General features: G+C 43.5%; 1 protein-coding gene across 2 annotated transcripts in view; it reads left to right on the top strand.

The window, feature by feature from the left end:
• Positions 1-1,069: 1,069 nt before the first annotated feature.
• Positions 1,070-16,056, top strand: part of LOC138304020 (protein-glutamine gamma-glutamyltransferase E-like) — a 100,914-nt gene continuing 85,927 nt past the window's right edge. For both annotated transcript variants that reach the window (XM_069243670.1, XM_069243669.1), the window contains exon 1: positions 1,070-1,202. In XM_069243670.1, coding sequence (XP_069099771.1) covers positions 1,196-1,202 — 7 coding nt within the window. In that variant the 5' untranslated portion in view covers positions 1,070-1,195. The remainder of the gene's footprint in view (positions 1,203-16,056) is intronic.

Raw genomic sequence — 16,056 nt, 5'->3', positions numbered from 1 at the left:
AAACATGTAATTTAAATATTTTTAAAGTAGGCCTTGAATACCCAAACAAAGGGTACATCTAAAATATTGATTGTTTGTCAGTTGGTTATGAGTAAAATCTTAAAGAGACAAAAATTGGAAAAACTTTGAAAATAAACTTATCCAGTCAACATACATTTGTGGCTACTCTCTGGAGTAAAGCTTGATTGGAATGGGCCACTAAAGTCTATATTTTCGAGTTACATGCGTAAATTCTGTAGCAAAATGGATTCACACTTAGGGAATGATTACGACCTTGGCGGATGGGATACTTGCCACAAAAGTTACGGATATCCCATCCAGCATATTTCAAGTTCTGTTATATCCTATGGAGCTTGTAAAATGGTGGGCAGGATATCCTTCACGTTTGTGACGGAGTATCCCATCCACCAAAGTTGTAATCAAGCCCTTAGTCCACATGTTTCCTGCAAACAGCACTGAACCCCGGGGTTTTTGCATCGAAATGTCCTCCAGGTCCTATCTAGACGATATTTTCGTTATAGAAACTATTGCGATGGAAGATAACAGCCTCACTAAAATTGTCCCAAATGCTGATTTCGTACTTATTTTCTTTGTATGGTTCAAAAAATATAATTGGAAACAAAAACCGAAGAAATTTCAGACACGAATGCTATTTTGCTTGCCGTTTTATGGTATTTCTAATACTCTCTGACAATGAGACATTACGACACTCAAAATTTCCAAGAAAGGGAGGGGCCCACAGTACAGGTGACTGGATGTTGAATTAGGTGAAGGAAATATTTACTAGGCATTTTCTCCAGATATTCAAAGTATCTTCCTCATACAGGGACAACTATCCCAGGGGAGGGAACCTTAATGAAGTATTCCTCATCTCGTATATAGCATCATGGTAATTGCTGTTTAAGCAAAATCCCAAACTCTACAGCAATGCTGCCTGATAGGAGTGGCTCAGCCTCACCCAAAACTTGTGCAACTGAAATGTCATGAAACTGATAAATCATCACAAGCTGTGGGAAACAATTCGACAACACCCCTCTCGTGCTTGTTTGCATGTTAAGTAGCATAGGAGGAGAGACCTCGGATTTGGTCTATAAATATTAACTTCATCCCTTTTGTGATCAGACTGTGCACAATCCTGTCTGCAAGTGAGGACGAGACTGTGGAAGAAGGAAAGTGTCAGACAGGGACAGCAATTATGACAGGTGAGCAAAATTGAAGCTTTCAGAATGCATCTGAGGGTCTGAAAAAGAAAAGGGTGGTAGTTATGTGTCTATGAGCATGAAACTGATCTTCCATTGCTTAATTTGAGCAAGTGGTGGATGGACACTGTACTCATTTTAGGAGGCCTCATATTTTTATACGGAAGGTGACCCTGTGTGGCAGCTTGCACACACATAATCAAACGTATTGAGTATCTTAATAACATTGCTTAGTTTGTGATGGTTGCAGGCTTTAAGCACAGGCACTCCTTTTTGGAGATATCGTCTGATTTTGTCTTGTCAAACATTGTTCCAAGAGCATGAGAGTGAAAGGCAAAAAAGGGAGACAGATATGAAGATTGTGACGGGAGCTGAAAGTAGTGTTGGAAAAGAACCTTCAATAGTGAGGTAAAGAAGTACAAGTGGTAGAAGAAAGAGGCATGAGATGGATTAATGACTAGGCAACTTTGGTGTTTAACAAATTAAAACAAAATGTATGCTACAGTTTGTAGTGTCATTTAGATCAAGGAAGCCTACATCTACAGTGCGTCTGTATGTAGGAGGACAGAGCCATCTGTGGGTTTGTTTGAATTTGAAGGCATGTTGTGTGGCTAGTGCGCAGCTGCTGGTTACACTGGTTTAGCTACCACAGTGTTTGGTTAGTTTGTTGTCTTTATGCCAGAAAGAAAGCTGTTTTCTCTGTGAAAAAATAAGTCACTTGTCGCTGTGCAAGGCAAGTGTGTAAAACGTAATTAATGGTAAATAGATCATTAGTACGGTCTTTCTAAACAATTAAAACTTGAAAGTTTACTATGTTGATGGCTGTGTGCCCACGTTGAGCTCCTTTTTAATGTTTAAACTTTTTATGTCTTAACAGTTTTACTTAACATATGGCGAAGCGTTTTAATACTCCAAGAGTCCATGTGTTAACCTTTGTAGGTTTTTGCAGATCATGTACATTTTTGTTCACTTTGAAGACTATAGTCATAGTGTTGTATTTCAGCTCATTGAGGTCAAAAATATCAACCTGGAAAAATATCACATCCTCTTTATTACCTACCACTATATTACAGGGTAGGAATATATTACTCCCAGGTCCCTTTAGTCCTAGTCCCATTACTCACAAAGTGGAGATAATCTATCTTCATGACAGAAATAAAGAACAGGAACAATGCTGGATCCCCTTCCTGACCCCTTAGCCTAAAGAACAGGAGGAACGCTGGATCCCCTACCCCCTACCCAGGTATTTCTTAAGTGTACTTACCCAGCATTCCTCCTGTTCTTTTTTTCTTCCTTCTGACAGAATAGGACCGAGGTTTCAGGACGCTGCTTCTTTTTGGGGGAGGGGGCGGCTGCCAGTGTTCTTGACTGGAGCTGTCTTTCTTTTTTGTGGGGTCCCTCAGCCTGCTGGACTTGCAGAGGGCTGCCTGTCAGCCCTTCGACCTGCGGGGCAGGTAGAGGGTTCCGGGCACAACACTCGGCTGGCTTGGCCTGTGGGGGCTGCTTTTTGATGCAGTTGGGAGTGCCCAGTGTTGTTGGGATGCATCGCTCCCATTCCAGGTTCCTCAATGGGTGGAACGTATTTGCCTGGAAGAAGACTGAGGCTTGGCTCACTTCCTGTGGCCCCTGTAAGTTCTGGGCAGGCATGTGGGGTGCGCTGCCTGATTCTCAGGGCAGCCCGTTTGGGAGGGCTTGCAGTAGGATATTTCTGGGATGGGGACCTGGAAGTGAGTACCGCTTGGTGGCAGCTTTCTATTTGGATCATGTTTCGTTGCGAGTGCTCCATTTTTCATGCAGGTTTGTTTGCTGGATGTAGGGAACATGCTGTGTACCATGGGGAAGCACTCCCATAATCAGTGGCACTTGGAGGTGTCCTCTGCTTCTCCTTCTTCATCCTCCCCTCGCTGTTCTCGCCCACCTTCTCAGGTGTCTAGACATAGCATGGAGGAGACTTGCTTTAAACGTGCAATTAAGGAAACTTTATTCGAGATGGGGGCTGGTGGCAAGAGAAGGGTTCCACATGTGGCTGTGTCTCGCTCATCTAGTTCTGAGGAAGAGGGCCCTGATCCGGGGAGATGACTGGCAATTACATTGCTAAGGACCAAGTACCGGGACTTGTTCATCATCTAAAATGTGAATATGGGACCCCTGTTTGCCTTCCTTAATCTTCAGGGATGTCTTCTTTATCCCTATCTGGACAACTGGCTCCTGCATGCTCCCTCGAGGGAGGGACTTTGGGGGATTTACAAATGGTATGTTATACCCTTCAGTCCCATAGGTTTTTAACTAGTTGGGACAAGTGTCAGTTTCTTCTTTCAAAGGACTTGGTTATCATAGGGGCCTGGTCCCGTATGGACATCAACAGGGTGCTTCTGCGATCATGCAGAGACTTTGCGTTCCTTGGCCCTGGCAGTGTTGGACATGTCTGCTATCTGGGTTCGCCTCTGGCTTTGCCTTTTGAGCTTCATGGCAGCTGCAATATCCCAGTGCCCTGGGCTCGGTTACACCTCAGACCCTGTGGATCATCTCTTGGCCTTCTGGAATCCTCAATCAGAGGTTTTGGACCTTCTTGTTCCATTGTCTCCTGCAGTCGGAGAGACCTGAGATGGTGGACAGTTTGGGACAATCTCCTCCAGGGGTTGCATTTGCAACCTGCCCCTCCATTGGTTCTCACCATGGATGCCAGTTCCCTGGGGTGGGGAGCTACTAAGGGGAACCATTCTTTCCAGGCCAAGCGGTCATTTCAGGACAACACCAGGTCCTCCAATTGGAGGGAATTGATGGCTATCTGTTGGGTAATCCAGAGATTCCGTCATCTTCTGGTGGGTCATCAGCTGGTGGTGAGGTCAGACAATCAGGTGATGGTGGCATTTCTGAACAACAACGGGGAGGATTCTCTCCAAATCTCTTAATATGGTAGCTATGCAGTTGTTTCAGTAGGTGGAGTTACATCTGCTATCTCTGAAGGCAGTTTATGTGAGAGGTGTGGAAAACAAGGTGGCGGATTCTCTCAATCATTGTTTTCCTCCCTTTCAGGAGCTGTCAATCTCAGTCGATATGTTTGTCAGGTGTGCAGGAGGTTTGGTGTTCCCTTCCTGGATCTCTTTACTTCCCCCCAAAATGCCCAGCTTCCTGAGTTTTGTGCACGATTTCCTCAGTTGGGAGCTTGGGGGGGATGGATGCCTTGACGATCCCCTGGCCTAAGCGCAAGCGTCTGCTGTATGCATTTCCTCCTGTAGCTTTGATTTCCCAGTTTCTCTTTCAACTGTGGGGGGAGGCTCGTGGTGATTGTGGCGGTTCCCTCTTGGCCCCTGAGGTCTCAGTTTCCCACTCTTCAGGGGATGGCGATGGGGGGGTCCTTGATTGATCCTGTCATCTCCATTTCCTCTCAGAACTTTTCCCTTTCTGGATCTCTGGCCTATCCCCCCTGTCGGTGCGGAAGTTGACAGGAGGGGATGGCAGTGGAAGGGGCTCCCCAGGCATTGAGCAGTGGCTGTGCAAGAGTCTAGGAGGTCAGCTACTCTTCAATCGAACAATCCCCATTGGAGTAATTTCCAGATATGGTGTGAGCCACCTGGGGTTTCGCCACTGGAATGTTCTTTTCCCATGGTTCTCCAGTTTTTGTGGTAATGGTTTGAGAAAGGTCTTGCTGTGTCTACCTTGCAAACCCAGTGGGCGGCAATTGAGGCTTTCCATTCTTGGGTAACCTGCAGGATGTGGATGGGTTAGTTGTTAGGTTGCTGCGTAGTTTTTCTTTGCATCGGCCTGTTCCGAAGCCTGACTTTCCGTTATGGGACTTGCGGTTGGTCTTGAGGGCTTTGGTTCTTCCCCCTTCTGAGCCATTGGACACTGCTGATATCATGTTTGTCACCTTCAAGGTTGTGCTTTTGGTGGCTGTGACCTCTGCTAAGCGTTTAGGAGAAATTGAGTGCCTAGTTGGCCCGGGAGCATTTTCTGTCCTTTACTGAGGATGGGGTTGTCTTGCGCTTGGACTCTTCCTTTGTGCCTATGGTTCTTTCTCAGTTTAATTGTTCTCAGGAACTCCTTCTTCCGGCTTTAGTGGAGGGGGAGGACTCTGATTTAGACTGGTCTTCTTTGGATGTCAAAGAGGCCTTGCAGCTGTATCAGTTACATACTGAGTCTCTTCATAAGTCGGAGCCTCCTCCAGTGAGGGTCCAGGGACTGTTTACTAGGGGTGTTGGGACTTCTAGGGCTGAGCTGCGTGGGGTATCAGTTCAGGAGATTTGCACAGTGGCTACCTTGGCTATTGTCAATATTTTTGTCTGACATTATAGGTTGCAACATTTCTTGAATGCTGAGCTGAATTTTGGTTTGGGGCTTCTGAGGGCAGCCTGTTCTTGAATTGGTTTTGCCTTTTTCTGGTGTTTTCTATGATTATTAAATCACTTTCTGGGGTACTGCATATTTGGTGTGCGCTCCTTGTTTCTTTTCTTCATAACAACTGCCTCAGTGGTTCAGAAGGCAGGCTTTTGGGCTGCCTGGCTATGCTCTACATTCTAAGAAATGGGACGAGGACTAGAGGCACCCAGGGATAATGCTTCAGTACTACCTAAGGAAGAGGGGTGGGTAGGGGATGCAGCATTCCCTGTGTTCTTTTTTTCTATCGTGGAGAGAGGAGTGAGATGAGGACAACAGGAACCAGAGTAATGAAGATTACTGGTAAGTAATAGAGGTTGTCTTACAGGCACACCAACTTACCTAGGGATCAAGGTAGTGGTCATCACTGCTTTTGTAAATCAATGTTTTAAACATCACAAGAGTGTACTGCAACCCTAAGCTGAAAACACACTCCTGTTCATAGATGTGTGATCAGCATTCCTGGTAGTGCTTGATGATGTCTCTCAGTCTTAGGGTCTCCAGGGAACACGCAACTTTATTATGGTCACTCACAAAATCTTTCCCTTAGTGGTCTTCTTCTTTTTGAAGTGTTTTAAACATGCTTACGAAGATTTCCTGTTACTTAGATTCCACACTGGATCATACACATTGTGAGAATAAATTATTTTATAGTGTATTTTAAAATGTTATTATAAGCAAGAAAATGTTCCCACCAAATATCAGTCAATGAATGAATGCCCTTTGGTGTGACTGGCACTGTTAAAATATAAGGCAGACCTGTAAGAAGATGATTCCATGTGTGAATACCAGATGCCAAAGTAATTGAACAACGACAACTACCGTTTATAATTTTGATATGATCCTGCTCTGCTGAAAGCCCCTGGTGAAAGCAGAGACTCCCTCAGTTGTGCAACAGGTGTAGGCCAAGTTGTGAAGGTCTTTTATTGCACAATTCCAGTAATTATTGCCAGTACTATCACTACTATCACAAATATTGTGATTACAGTTTTGGAGTTAGCAACATGATCTTCATGTAGGTTTTCAAATTAAAATCATAACTTACCCATTGTAAGTTGTTTTGAGAAGAAAAGATCATCCACATCCATCTTGTTTTAAAGTCACAAAGAAACATGTTTTAAAGTTAACTCATGAGATACCGAGTCATCCATTTCCAATACCAGATGACAGTCCTGGGGAATCGCTGCCATGAAAAACTCAATTGGGGCATAAACATAGAAAAGGCAAAAAACTCTACGACTCATGAGTTGGCAATCATGAGGATTTACTCAAGGCATGGCTTGCATTGTAAATGCTACTTATTTCCATATTTTGGAAAAATGCTTTCGCCAAGAGATCTACTTGAAATGTAAGTGTACCAAGAGTTGTGCTCAAAGATGTTTCTGTTGCCACTGGCACAGCAAAGGTGCTATAGATCCGAATAAAAGGATAATGTGCATTTTACCCCCAACTGCGTAGTATAAGACAGCTCCACTTGTAATGCTCTGTTTCCCTAGCACATCTAAGTCCTGAAGACGTTGCACTTGCTGTAGAGAATGACAGCTACGCCTTGCCTATTACCCGATAAGGCTTGATTTCGCAACTAATACAGCTGCCTGTTTTAATGAGAATCGTGCCTTGGGCGTTTAAGAAATACTTTTCTAGTACGTAATTAGTTATTGCTTCAGACCCAATAAACATTACCAGCGAACTCGGAAATAGTTTTTCAAATTTGAATGGCCCTATGTGAACTGAAGGCTTTGGTACTGCAACAGCAGCTTCTGTTTTTCAGGGATGGTTTAGTCACTTGCTAAATAACCAATGTTCATAAATGACCTGATTACTCACCTGTGATCTTAATTTATTCTGCGTCCTAGTCTTTGTCATCAAAGTCCAGTCTCGCAAGAGCCAGGGACAGTTCTGTATCCTTGGAAAAAAACGTTCTCACTTGAGACCTGTGACAAATGTATCTGTTATTTTTATGTTTTGCTACTTTTACCTTAAAAAACAAATCCTTGATTACATTATAACGTTGCTTTGACCCCCTCTGTATTTTTAAGGAACTTTTCTATGAGGTGCTCAGAAGTAGGAATGCGAGGAGGGACACTAGGATTGATAGAAAGGGATATTATTGGTGAATAACTGGGTGACTATAACTGCTTCTGTTTTGCTTGTCAGGGCTTCCATAGGACAAATAAAGGCAGCTGCTATAGCACGCCCCCTAGTGGAGGTGCACTATTACGAAAAAAAGACTACAAATGTGCATTACATGTTGGTCTACCAGCAATTATCTAGTTTAACAGGAGCTCTGGAAAGCCTTGGCCGAGTCCTGTTGTATCAGTGTAACAAAAAACACCATGAGTTTATTGTAGCACCAATTGATAATGCTGAATCGATGTATTAGAAGAGGCCTCGGGGGTCGCGAGACAAACCTCTCACAAGGAAAGCGTCTTGTGTTCCACTTAAAATGCTGCTATTCTCCGACTTCTTCGCAGGTGCCTGAACTCCCCTGGCTCCTATGGTTTTATGATTGCTCCCAGATGCTTCTGGGGCTGAGAGTTAGTCTTGGGTTTTCTGCCACGCTTTGGCAATTATGGATTTCAAAAATCACAAGCACCAAGTCTCTTCCTGATACATTTCTAGAGAGTGATACGCATCAGTGGTGTGTCACACCACTTCCTGCTTCGAGGAACGACTGGGAAAAAAAGGCAGGGAGAATAACGTCTTCCCTCAAATGAACAATTATTCTGTTGAAAACTTCCTATATTTTGGCGATTCTATTAATTCCAAAGTTTGTTAGTTTTCCTTCATGTGTGTTTTAATCTTAAAATCTGGACTTTTGGGCACGTCAAAATGTTTTAAACAAATAAAGTTGCATTATCCATCCAGTTTCAAAGTTGAGAGAAAAACCGGTTTCAAAGTTAATTCACAAATAAAATGGCACATCTATTCTCAAAGCCAACTATCATGTGTGAAGCAATATTGCCAGTATGAGGGGAAAAAATGTAACCAAGACATAGAAAGCACTGTGAAGTACAGGTAGGCCATTACTTACATAATAAAAGATCTACACACCCCTGCTAACAGTGCATTAGGAAGCCTTTGTTGTTTAAAACTCAGTATCTTACATGGATCTTAAAACGGTTATTGAGGCCATTTCTTTCTGTATCACTCTAAATTTGGTGGAAGGGGTACCCTTGGCATGGCAAGAGTAAACTACTCCGGCATACTAACCGACAAGCCACCAAACTCTAAATCAGATCCTTACTGTGTAGAAAGAACTGCTTCACTCAAATGGTACCAGTACACTACTATAAAGATCTGATGGGACTTCAGCACAGTTACCTCAAAAATACACTTGTTTAATATCTGCCTGAGTTAATTTTATTTTCTGACCCCTTACTTCTTTTTTGCTTCCTGGTCCACCTTTTTAGTCCACCCTCATCATCTCTGCCTGTCCTCACTACTACTCTACGCCTGCCCTTTCCCTTTACAAAATCCCTTATCCCCTTGGAACATCTGACTCAGAGCTTTTCATTCTCTGACCTACTGATTATTATCTCCCTACCTTGGTTTTTCTCCTTTTCCCTGCCTCGAATTCCTTGAACCCACTCTCAGCCTTTCATCTTTCACTATCTTTGGATCCTACTTTACCCACGCCTTGCCTCATCACTTAAACTATTGGTTCCTTTTGTCCCACACCTCAAGGTGTCACTTATTCCTAATTTCCGAAACTTGTTATTTGTAGCCCCTTTTTCCTAAGCACCTAAACCTTATTCTTCATTCCCCTCCTCGTCTCTCACGTCCCTGTGGCATTCTCCCTGCTGTTCCCCCTCCTTGTTCTGTTCTTCAGCACACCAACTCTCCTCGGTTGAGGTACACTTTACAACATCGAAAACAAAAAAACAATTCTCAATAAATGTATTCTAGAAAGAAACTCTTTAACAATAGTACATATCCTCATTTACCACATTACAACAGCCTATTACATTCCCAGTGTGAGATCATATCTCAAAACTCCATTGAACTGCTACCTCCAAGACGACAAATAGAAAATGTCCTATGAGCATTGGTAATGCAATTCATTGTGAAAGGATGACCACTGAGGGTTTCCACAAGCTCATGCAGACACTCAAACCTCCAGTGGGAGGCTGCGGGAGAGAAACAATATGACTCAAGAACAGAAGGAGGTCCTTTTGGGTCCTCATGTCTTCATTGTAATCCTACTCGATATTGTAACATTACAGGGACATTATCATTTTCATAACATTTTACAGTTGCTTACGTTTGGAAGACGCCACACAATCTAGTTGGATAACAAAATTATTTTAGCAAAATTTAAATCAATTAACATCACTTTGGTTTTCATTAGATTTACTCCATTACATACATGAAACATAGACATGGCTGGAATGAAGTGCATTTTTTATATAAAACTCTATCACGTAATTAAAGCTATCAGATTGTTCCATGTTAGTAAGGCCTCTTGGCTTCTGCTTTACAAACCAAAGATTTAATATGATTTCTTTCCATTCGATCGACTGGTCAGAGGCAGAACTACAAGTCGTCGAATTCAAGAGGCTGTTCAACTGAAGACCAGGAGTGGAGCACTGACGGCACCCGTGGTGACATAGAGTCATCTGTTAATCACATACTCTTGCCGCATTTGGGCAAATCCATGACACTTGTCAAAGAAGTATTTTCGCCTTTGTATTCGAAACCCTTTGCAGAGCCTTATTAACTTAGCCACGTCTCTCTTGAACTTATTGATTTTAATTACCAATGATCAGCTCCTTTTAATGTTCACATTTAAGTTGAACTCACGTTTATCTTTAATGGAATTAGCCTTCTAAGCACACGTTTTCCCTTCGTTACACATTATAGATCATCACATGGGTGCTTTTGTGTGCCATGTGTCATCGGCTGCAACCGAGGTTGTTCTGTTCGGGAACCTCTCTCCTGCCTTGTTATATACATGGTGGCCAGAAGGAGTGGGTCTTCCCGCTGTCCCAGTGAACAAGGCTAAAAATCTAGGTCTTCTAATAGACGAAAAGTTCAACTTTGGCCAGCAAGTGAGCTTCTATCTGCTCACGGTGATTAAGAAAATACTACCTTTCATCCTAGCACATACCAAAAATACAGTGATCACTGCTTTAGTTTGACCTAAATTACATTATCGTAATGGTCTTTACGTTAACATTGAGGAAAAGCTCCTGAACAGCCTGCAAATAGTGCAGAGGGCAGCAGCTAGGGTCTTTCTTAGGCATTCCAAAATCCAAATCAGTCTCCAAGGAAATAAAGCAATTGCACTGGCTCCCTGTGAGAAGGCATATCAAATGTGAGGCTCTCTGCACTGTCTTTAAAGCCTTACATAATGTTAGCCCTGAGTTCCTGAAGCACTCTTTCGAGTGGTATGGCTGCAGCAGACAGCTGCGTTCTTCAGGGGCCAAATTATTATAGGTTCCCAGAGTCCACAAAATAAACTGGGGAGGCAGAAGTTTTATCACAGGAACCACTAAGCTCTGGCATAACTTCCCTGACTCATTAGAGCTCTACCTATACTAATCTAATTTAGAAAGGAGCTCAAAACATGTTTTTGTAACAATTAGGCTCTCTCGTACTCAGTCGAAGTCAGCACCAAGGCATCCTCGGGTAGAAGTGCCAATGGCATGGGCACGGCAGGGGCCCCGGTAAGAGGGCCCCGCAAAGTATTTCAGTGTCTGCTAAGCAGACACTGAAATACGCGACGGGTGCAAACTGCACCCGTCGCACCCCTGCAACTACGCCGGCTCAATTCTGAGCCGGCGTCCTCGTTGCAGGGGCATTTCCTCTGGGCCGGCGGGCGCTCTTTTGGAGAGCGCCCGCCGGCCCAGAGGAAATGTCTAAATGGCCGCTGTGTCTTTTGACCGCAGTGCGGTCATTCAGCGGCGGTAGCTTGGCGGGCGGCTCCCGCCGCCCGCCAACATTAGAATCAGGCCCTTAATGTCCTCACTTGGTATGTCTCCGCTGGTTTTACTAATGACCTTGAACAGTATTTAAATTCTATTTATAATAATGTCCTTGGGCCAAGTTTGCACTGTATAAAAGCTGTAAATAGTTTTTAAACAAAGTCAACTTGGAAATTACGGACCACTTCCTTCACTTCTTCATCTTCCTTCTGTGATATATTCTTCTTACTGAATTGTAACATTTCTTGTCATCTATCATTTTCCTTTCAGTAAGTTCTCCACTGATACCTGACAATGACATTAGTGGTCTGGGCTTTGTTTCCCCATAGTTATTTGGCCAATTGAAGCTTAAAGGTATCTTGTCCCAGTTGTTGGCAAAAGTCAACGAGAACATGGAGGTGCAGGAGTAGTAGGGGGTGTAACAGCAAAAGGTAACCTTTGACAAGAAATTGAGGAAATCCTGCATTTTTAATATTAATGGGAGAATATTCCCTCCAAGAATCTCTGCAAATGAATTAGAATGCATAGTTGGAGTCCAACATGAGACAGCACCCATTTCTACATTCATATTTACAGTGTAACAGGAGTGGCTCGCAGTGCTTTCCAGGGGTGGGGCAGGCCAAAGCTCGCAGGGGGGAGAGGGGAAGTTAATAAACCAAAAATAAAACCTTACCCTGATTGTTGCCGCCCCGCCACAACCGCACCGCTCCTCTGCTGCAGGCACAGGCTCCCAGCCTGCCCTGCGGCCATACATGCCACTGCTCAGAGCAGCATTAGTATTGGCAGGGAGCGCCCAGCTAGGGCGCTCCCAGGCAGACTGCTTGGCTGGGCCTGCTGTCTCCAGCCCAGCAACACAGTGCCAGGCTGGAGAGATCCTACTGCGCATGTGTGTTTGGCCAGCCCGAGACGGCCAGCCAAACATCCATGCACATTGAGGGGTGAGCACAGTGCACTCCCCTCAGAGCTTGTCACAGCCTGGGTCCCACCCTTTTTACTATAAAACAATAATAAACACAGTTTATTACTGTTTTGTAGTAAAAGGTTTGCATCTGCTGCTGCTGGTGTGGGGGGGGGAGAGACTCTCCTCTGCCCTAGGGGAGGAGCTGTGCTTGCAGTGTAGTCATGTTGTAAAACCTGTCTCTTAAAGGGACAGGGATTTCAGTGCCAAAAAACATGTGTGGTGCCACATGAAAAGCAAAAACCTGGACTAGATGAGGCATTTTCGTACAGATATGAGAAACACAAGAGTTTGAGAAGCATTGCTCAAACATTTGTGGTGCTAGATTAACTTCCATCCTACAATTTACTGCAGAGCAGAACCACTGCTCTGCGGTAAATTTCAGGATAAAGTTTTTAATGTGTGCTTTGGAAATAATCTTTTTGTTATTTCATGCCGTACTCAGTCACTGAAATTCTAGTGCCAGCTTAAATTGGAGCTTTTAAATCATAGGAAAATAAAAGTAAAGCGTTTTAGGCTTCGGACATGATAACTAGTGTCAGGAGGTCTTGGGCAGAATTGATCTCAATTACAAAAGTGGTTTGAAAATCTCATGTTGTGATGGCAGTACGACTTTTAAGAGTGATTTGACAAGTGATGTTATAAAAACCTAGATCTGTATCAGTGGATTACTTCAGTGGGTTTCCCCAAAAGATGTGTTTGGGTAAGCCTGCTCCCAATAGCTGATTTTGGATGAACGCTCAGCACCTCATTCAGACAAAGTTGGATTTGCACCACAGCAGCATTACATGTGCCATCAGTGGATCACTCTGCATTCACACTCTTTCGCTATTTCTATTGATGTCCATGGGAGAGGTGTACCTGCTAGCATCCCCAGAATGTTTTGGGAAACAAGCAAAAATGCTGTGTCCCAAGTTATTTTTTATAATAAGGTAAATGCACTGCCACATCAAGGTCACCCGATGAGCAGCTGGTATTATTGCAATTATTTTCTGTAAAACTAAGGGACATATTTACAACCCTGGTTGCATTACTCTAGCGCAGTGTGACGTGGAGCAAGAGTGACGCAACTCCTAAGGCTGATTTATGAAGCCACACAAGGCCACTTTAACGTGGCCTTGCTTGGCTTAATAAATCTGGAGTAACGCAGCACAGCAAAACTTCACTGCATTACATTACTCTGCCCTGGAAGGTGTACTATAGACATTACATGGGTGTTCCCATGCAACTCCCATGGATTGTGATGCATTCCCAGATATTCAAGAAGTTGTAAACCTGGTAATGTGCCAAAATGCTCCGCCTTCCCGAGGCGGAACGCGGAGAAACATCTTTATTCTTCTCGTTACTTCCTCTTTCTATGTGTGCTGGATTCTGCAGCACACATAGAAAGAGGAATATGCCTCTCAGGATTGGTTTTTTGCAGGAAGGTGTACCTTCCTGCACACAAATAATCCCCCATGCAACACAGGCAACTTGCACCATGGTGCAAGGGTGCCTGCCTTGGTGTTAGGCTACCAAACGGGTGCCATCACGAAAGAAAAGGCAGGAATGTGCAATATTCTTTTAAATACAACACATTCCTTCCCTTTTCCTGTGACACAGTGCAGCAAGGCCACTTTTCTATAAATATAACCCTAAGTGTGGGATTCAGCAGTTGTAAAAAGTTTATGTAAGCTAAAGTAAGTATAGGTATATACACAGAGATTGGCTTGTCAGGTGTCTTGAAGAAATTTCCTGTACACATTTGTTTATGAAACCAGGGTTTATCTGTAAGATTGCCAGTGGAGTATTGGTAAATAAGAAGGTCTTTTGTGAAGAAGAGTATGCATTGGTGGGGTGACACAGAGCGCCAATCCACCAAAACCAGAAGAGAAACAAGGATCACAGAGCTGCACAACGACCAAACTATAATGGCCAAAAACAAGACTAATACATTATCATGAAGGTACCTAAATGTAGGTGGCTATAGATTTACTATTCTTAACTCTACATCAGCATACAATTTCTACACGTATTTTCAAGGTACATAGATATGATGTTAAGAAGTAGAAATCTATACTCACTTCTATATTTAATATATTCACAATATGTAGTGCTGTTCGATATTGTGCTTTTGGCAGTACAATTTGTTTTACCCTGATATTGATTTAAAACAAAATATTAAATTTTTCCCATGAACAGCAATTATTTGTCCTCCTCCATGCCACTGGCTAGACTTGCGCCCTAATCATCTATGTAGTAATTATGTATGATTGCTCAACATTACCTGCAAGGAAGGAAACAAGTTCCAGTTGACCTTCCAGCATTGGCACATTCCCTGTAGTCCGCACCCAAGCTGCACGAAATACCTTCTTGTAAAATAGTTGCTTCTTGTGTTGCAACTTACAGAGTTGGGTGACACATCAATTGCTCCCACTCTTCCGGTGTTTCTTCTTGAGAGATTCACATTTTTATCCAAGAACCGGCCCAATGGTGTTTAAGCAGCCAGTTACCTGTTCAGGTCCGCTGTTGTTAGGGCATCTATAGCTAACACTGTTATGATTTATAATATCAAATGTGTATTGATAAAGTGAAACAAACCAATGATACTAAGGGTGCACTGGTGTAAATGAAAAGTAGAGAAATCTAGGCTCTGCATTTTTGCTTCTTACGTATTTTATTTTGTTTTATTTAACTTCATTAATTTATTTATTTATTTATGTGTTATATATAGTGCAAACATGATCCTAAGATGTCAAATAGATTTTGCTCTAGTTTATATGACAGGTTTTTGCACCAGGGTAAACTTTGAGAAAACTAATTGTAAAGACATGTGCAAGACGATTATTGCTTAATGATAACTTAATGGAGATTTTAAGAAAGAAATTGACAAGCAACCCCAAAAATAACGCAAAGTGATTTGATGCTAGTTTTTGCTGCTTGTGTACACTGTTTTGAGGTTTTGTATCGGAATCATTTGCCTGATGCCCCAAAGCTTCCTAAGTTGATGTTGTGCACATTTGGCCATGGATCCTATGTGGCTCTGGAGATTAAGACGATTGTCCAGGGTGATTCTGAGTGATTTGGTGCTCGTGACAATGGCAGGGCGACCAACCAAGGCTGGGAGGTTGGCAATCCATTCTTGTAGATCCATTTTTGCTTTTTCAATCAATCAATCAATCAATGAATTTATAAAGCGCACTATGTACCCGTCAGGGTTTCGAGGCGCTGGGGGGGGGGGTTGGGTGCTGCTAGCGTTCGAAGAGCCATGTCTTGAGGAGTCTCCTGAAGGTGAGGAGGTCCTGGGTCTGGCGTAGTGAGGTGGGGAGGGAGTTCCAGGTCTTGGCGGCGAGTAAGGAGAAGGATCTGCCGCCAGAGGTCTTGCGCTGGATTCGGGGGACGATGGCGAGGGCGAGGTTGGCAGAGCGGAGTTGACGTGTGGGGACGTAGAAGTTGAGTCTGGTGTTGAGGTAGGTGGGTCCGGTGTTGTGTAGAGCCTTGTGAGCGTGGGAGAGGAGTTTGAAGGTGATCCTTTTTTCCACTGGGAGCCAGTGGAGGTCCTTCAGGTGGGGGGAGATGTGACATCGGTGGGGTATGTCGAGGATCAGGTGGGCGG

Source organism: Pleurodeles waltl, chromosome 7 (assembly GCF_031143425.1).
Source record: "Pleurodeles waltl isolate 20211129_DDA chromosome 7, aPleWal1.hap1.20221129, whole genome shotgun sequence".
NCBI lineage: Eukaryota > Metazoa > Chordata > Amphibia > Caudata > Salamandridae > Pleurodeles > Pleurodeles waltl.
The sequence above is the reverse complement of the archived record's forward strand: the minus strand, read 5'-3'. Positions and strand labels throughout refer to the sequence as shown.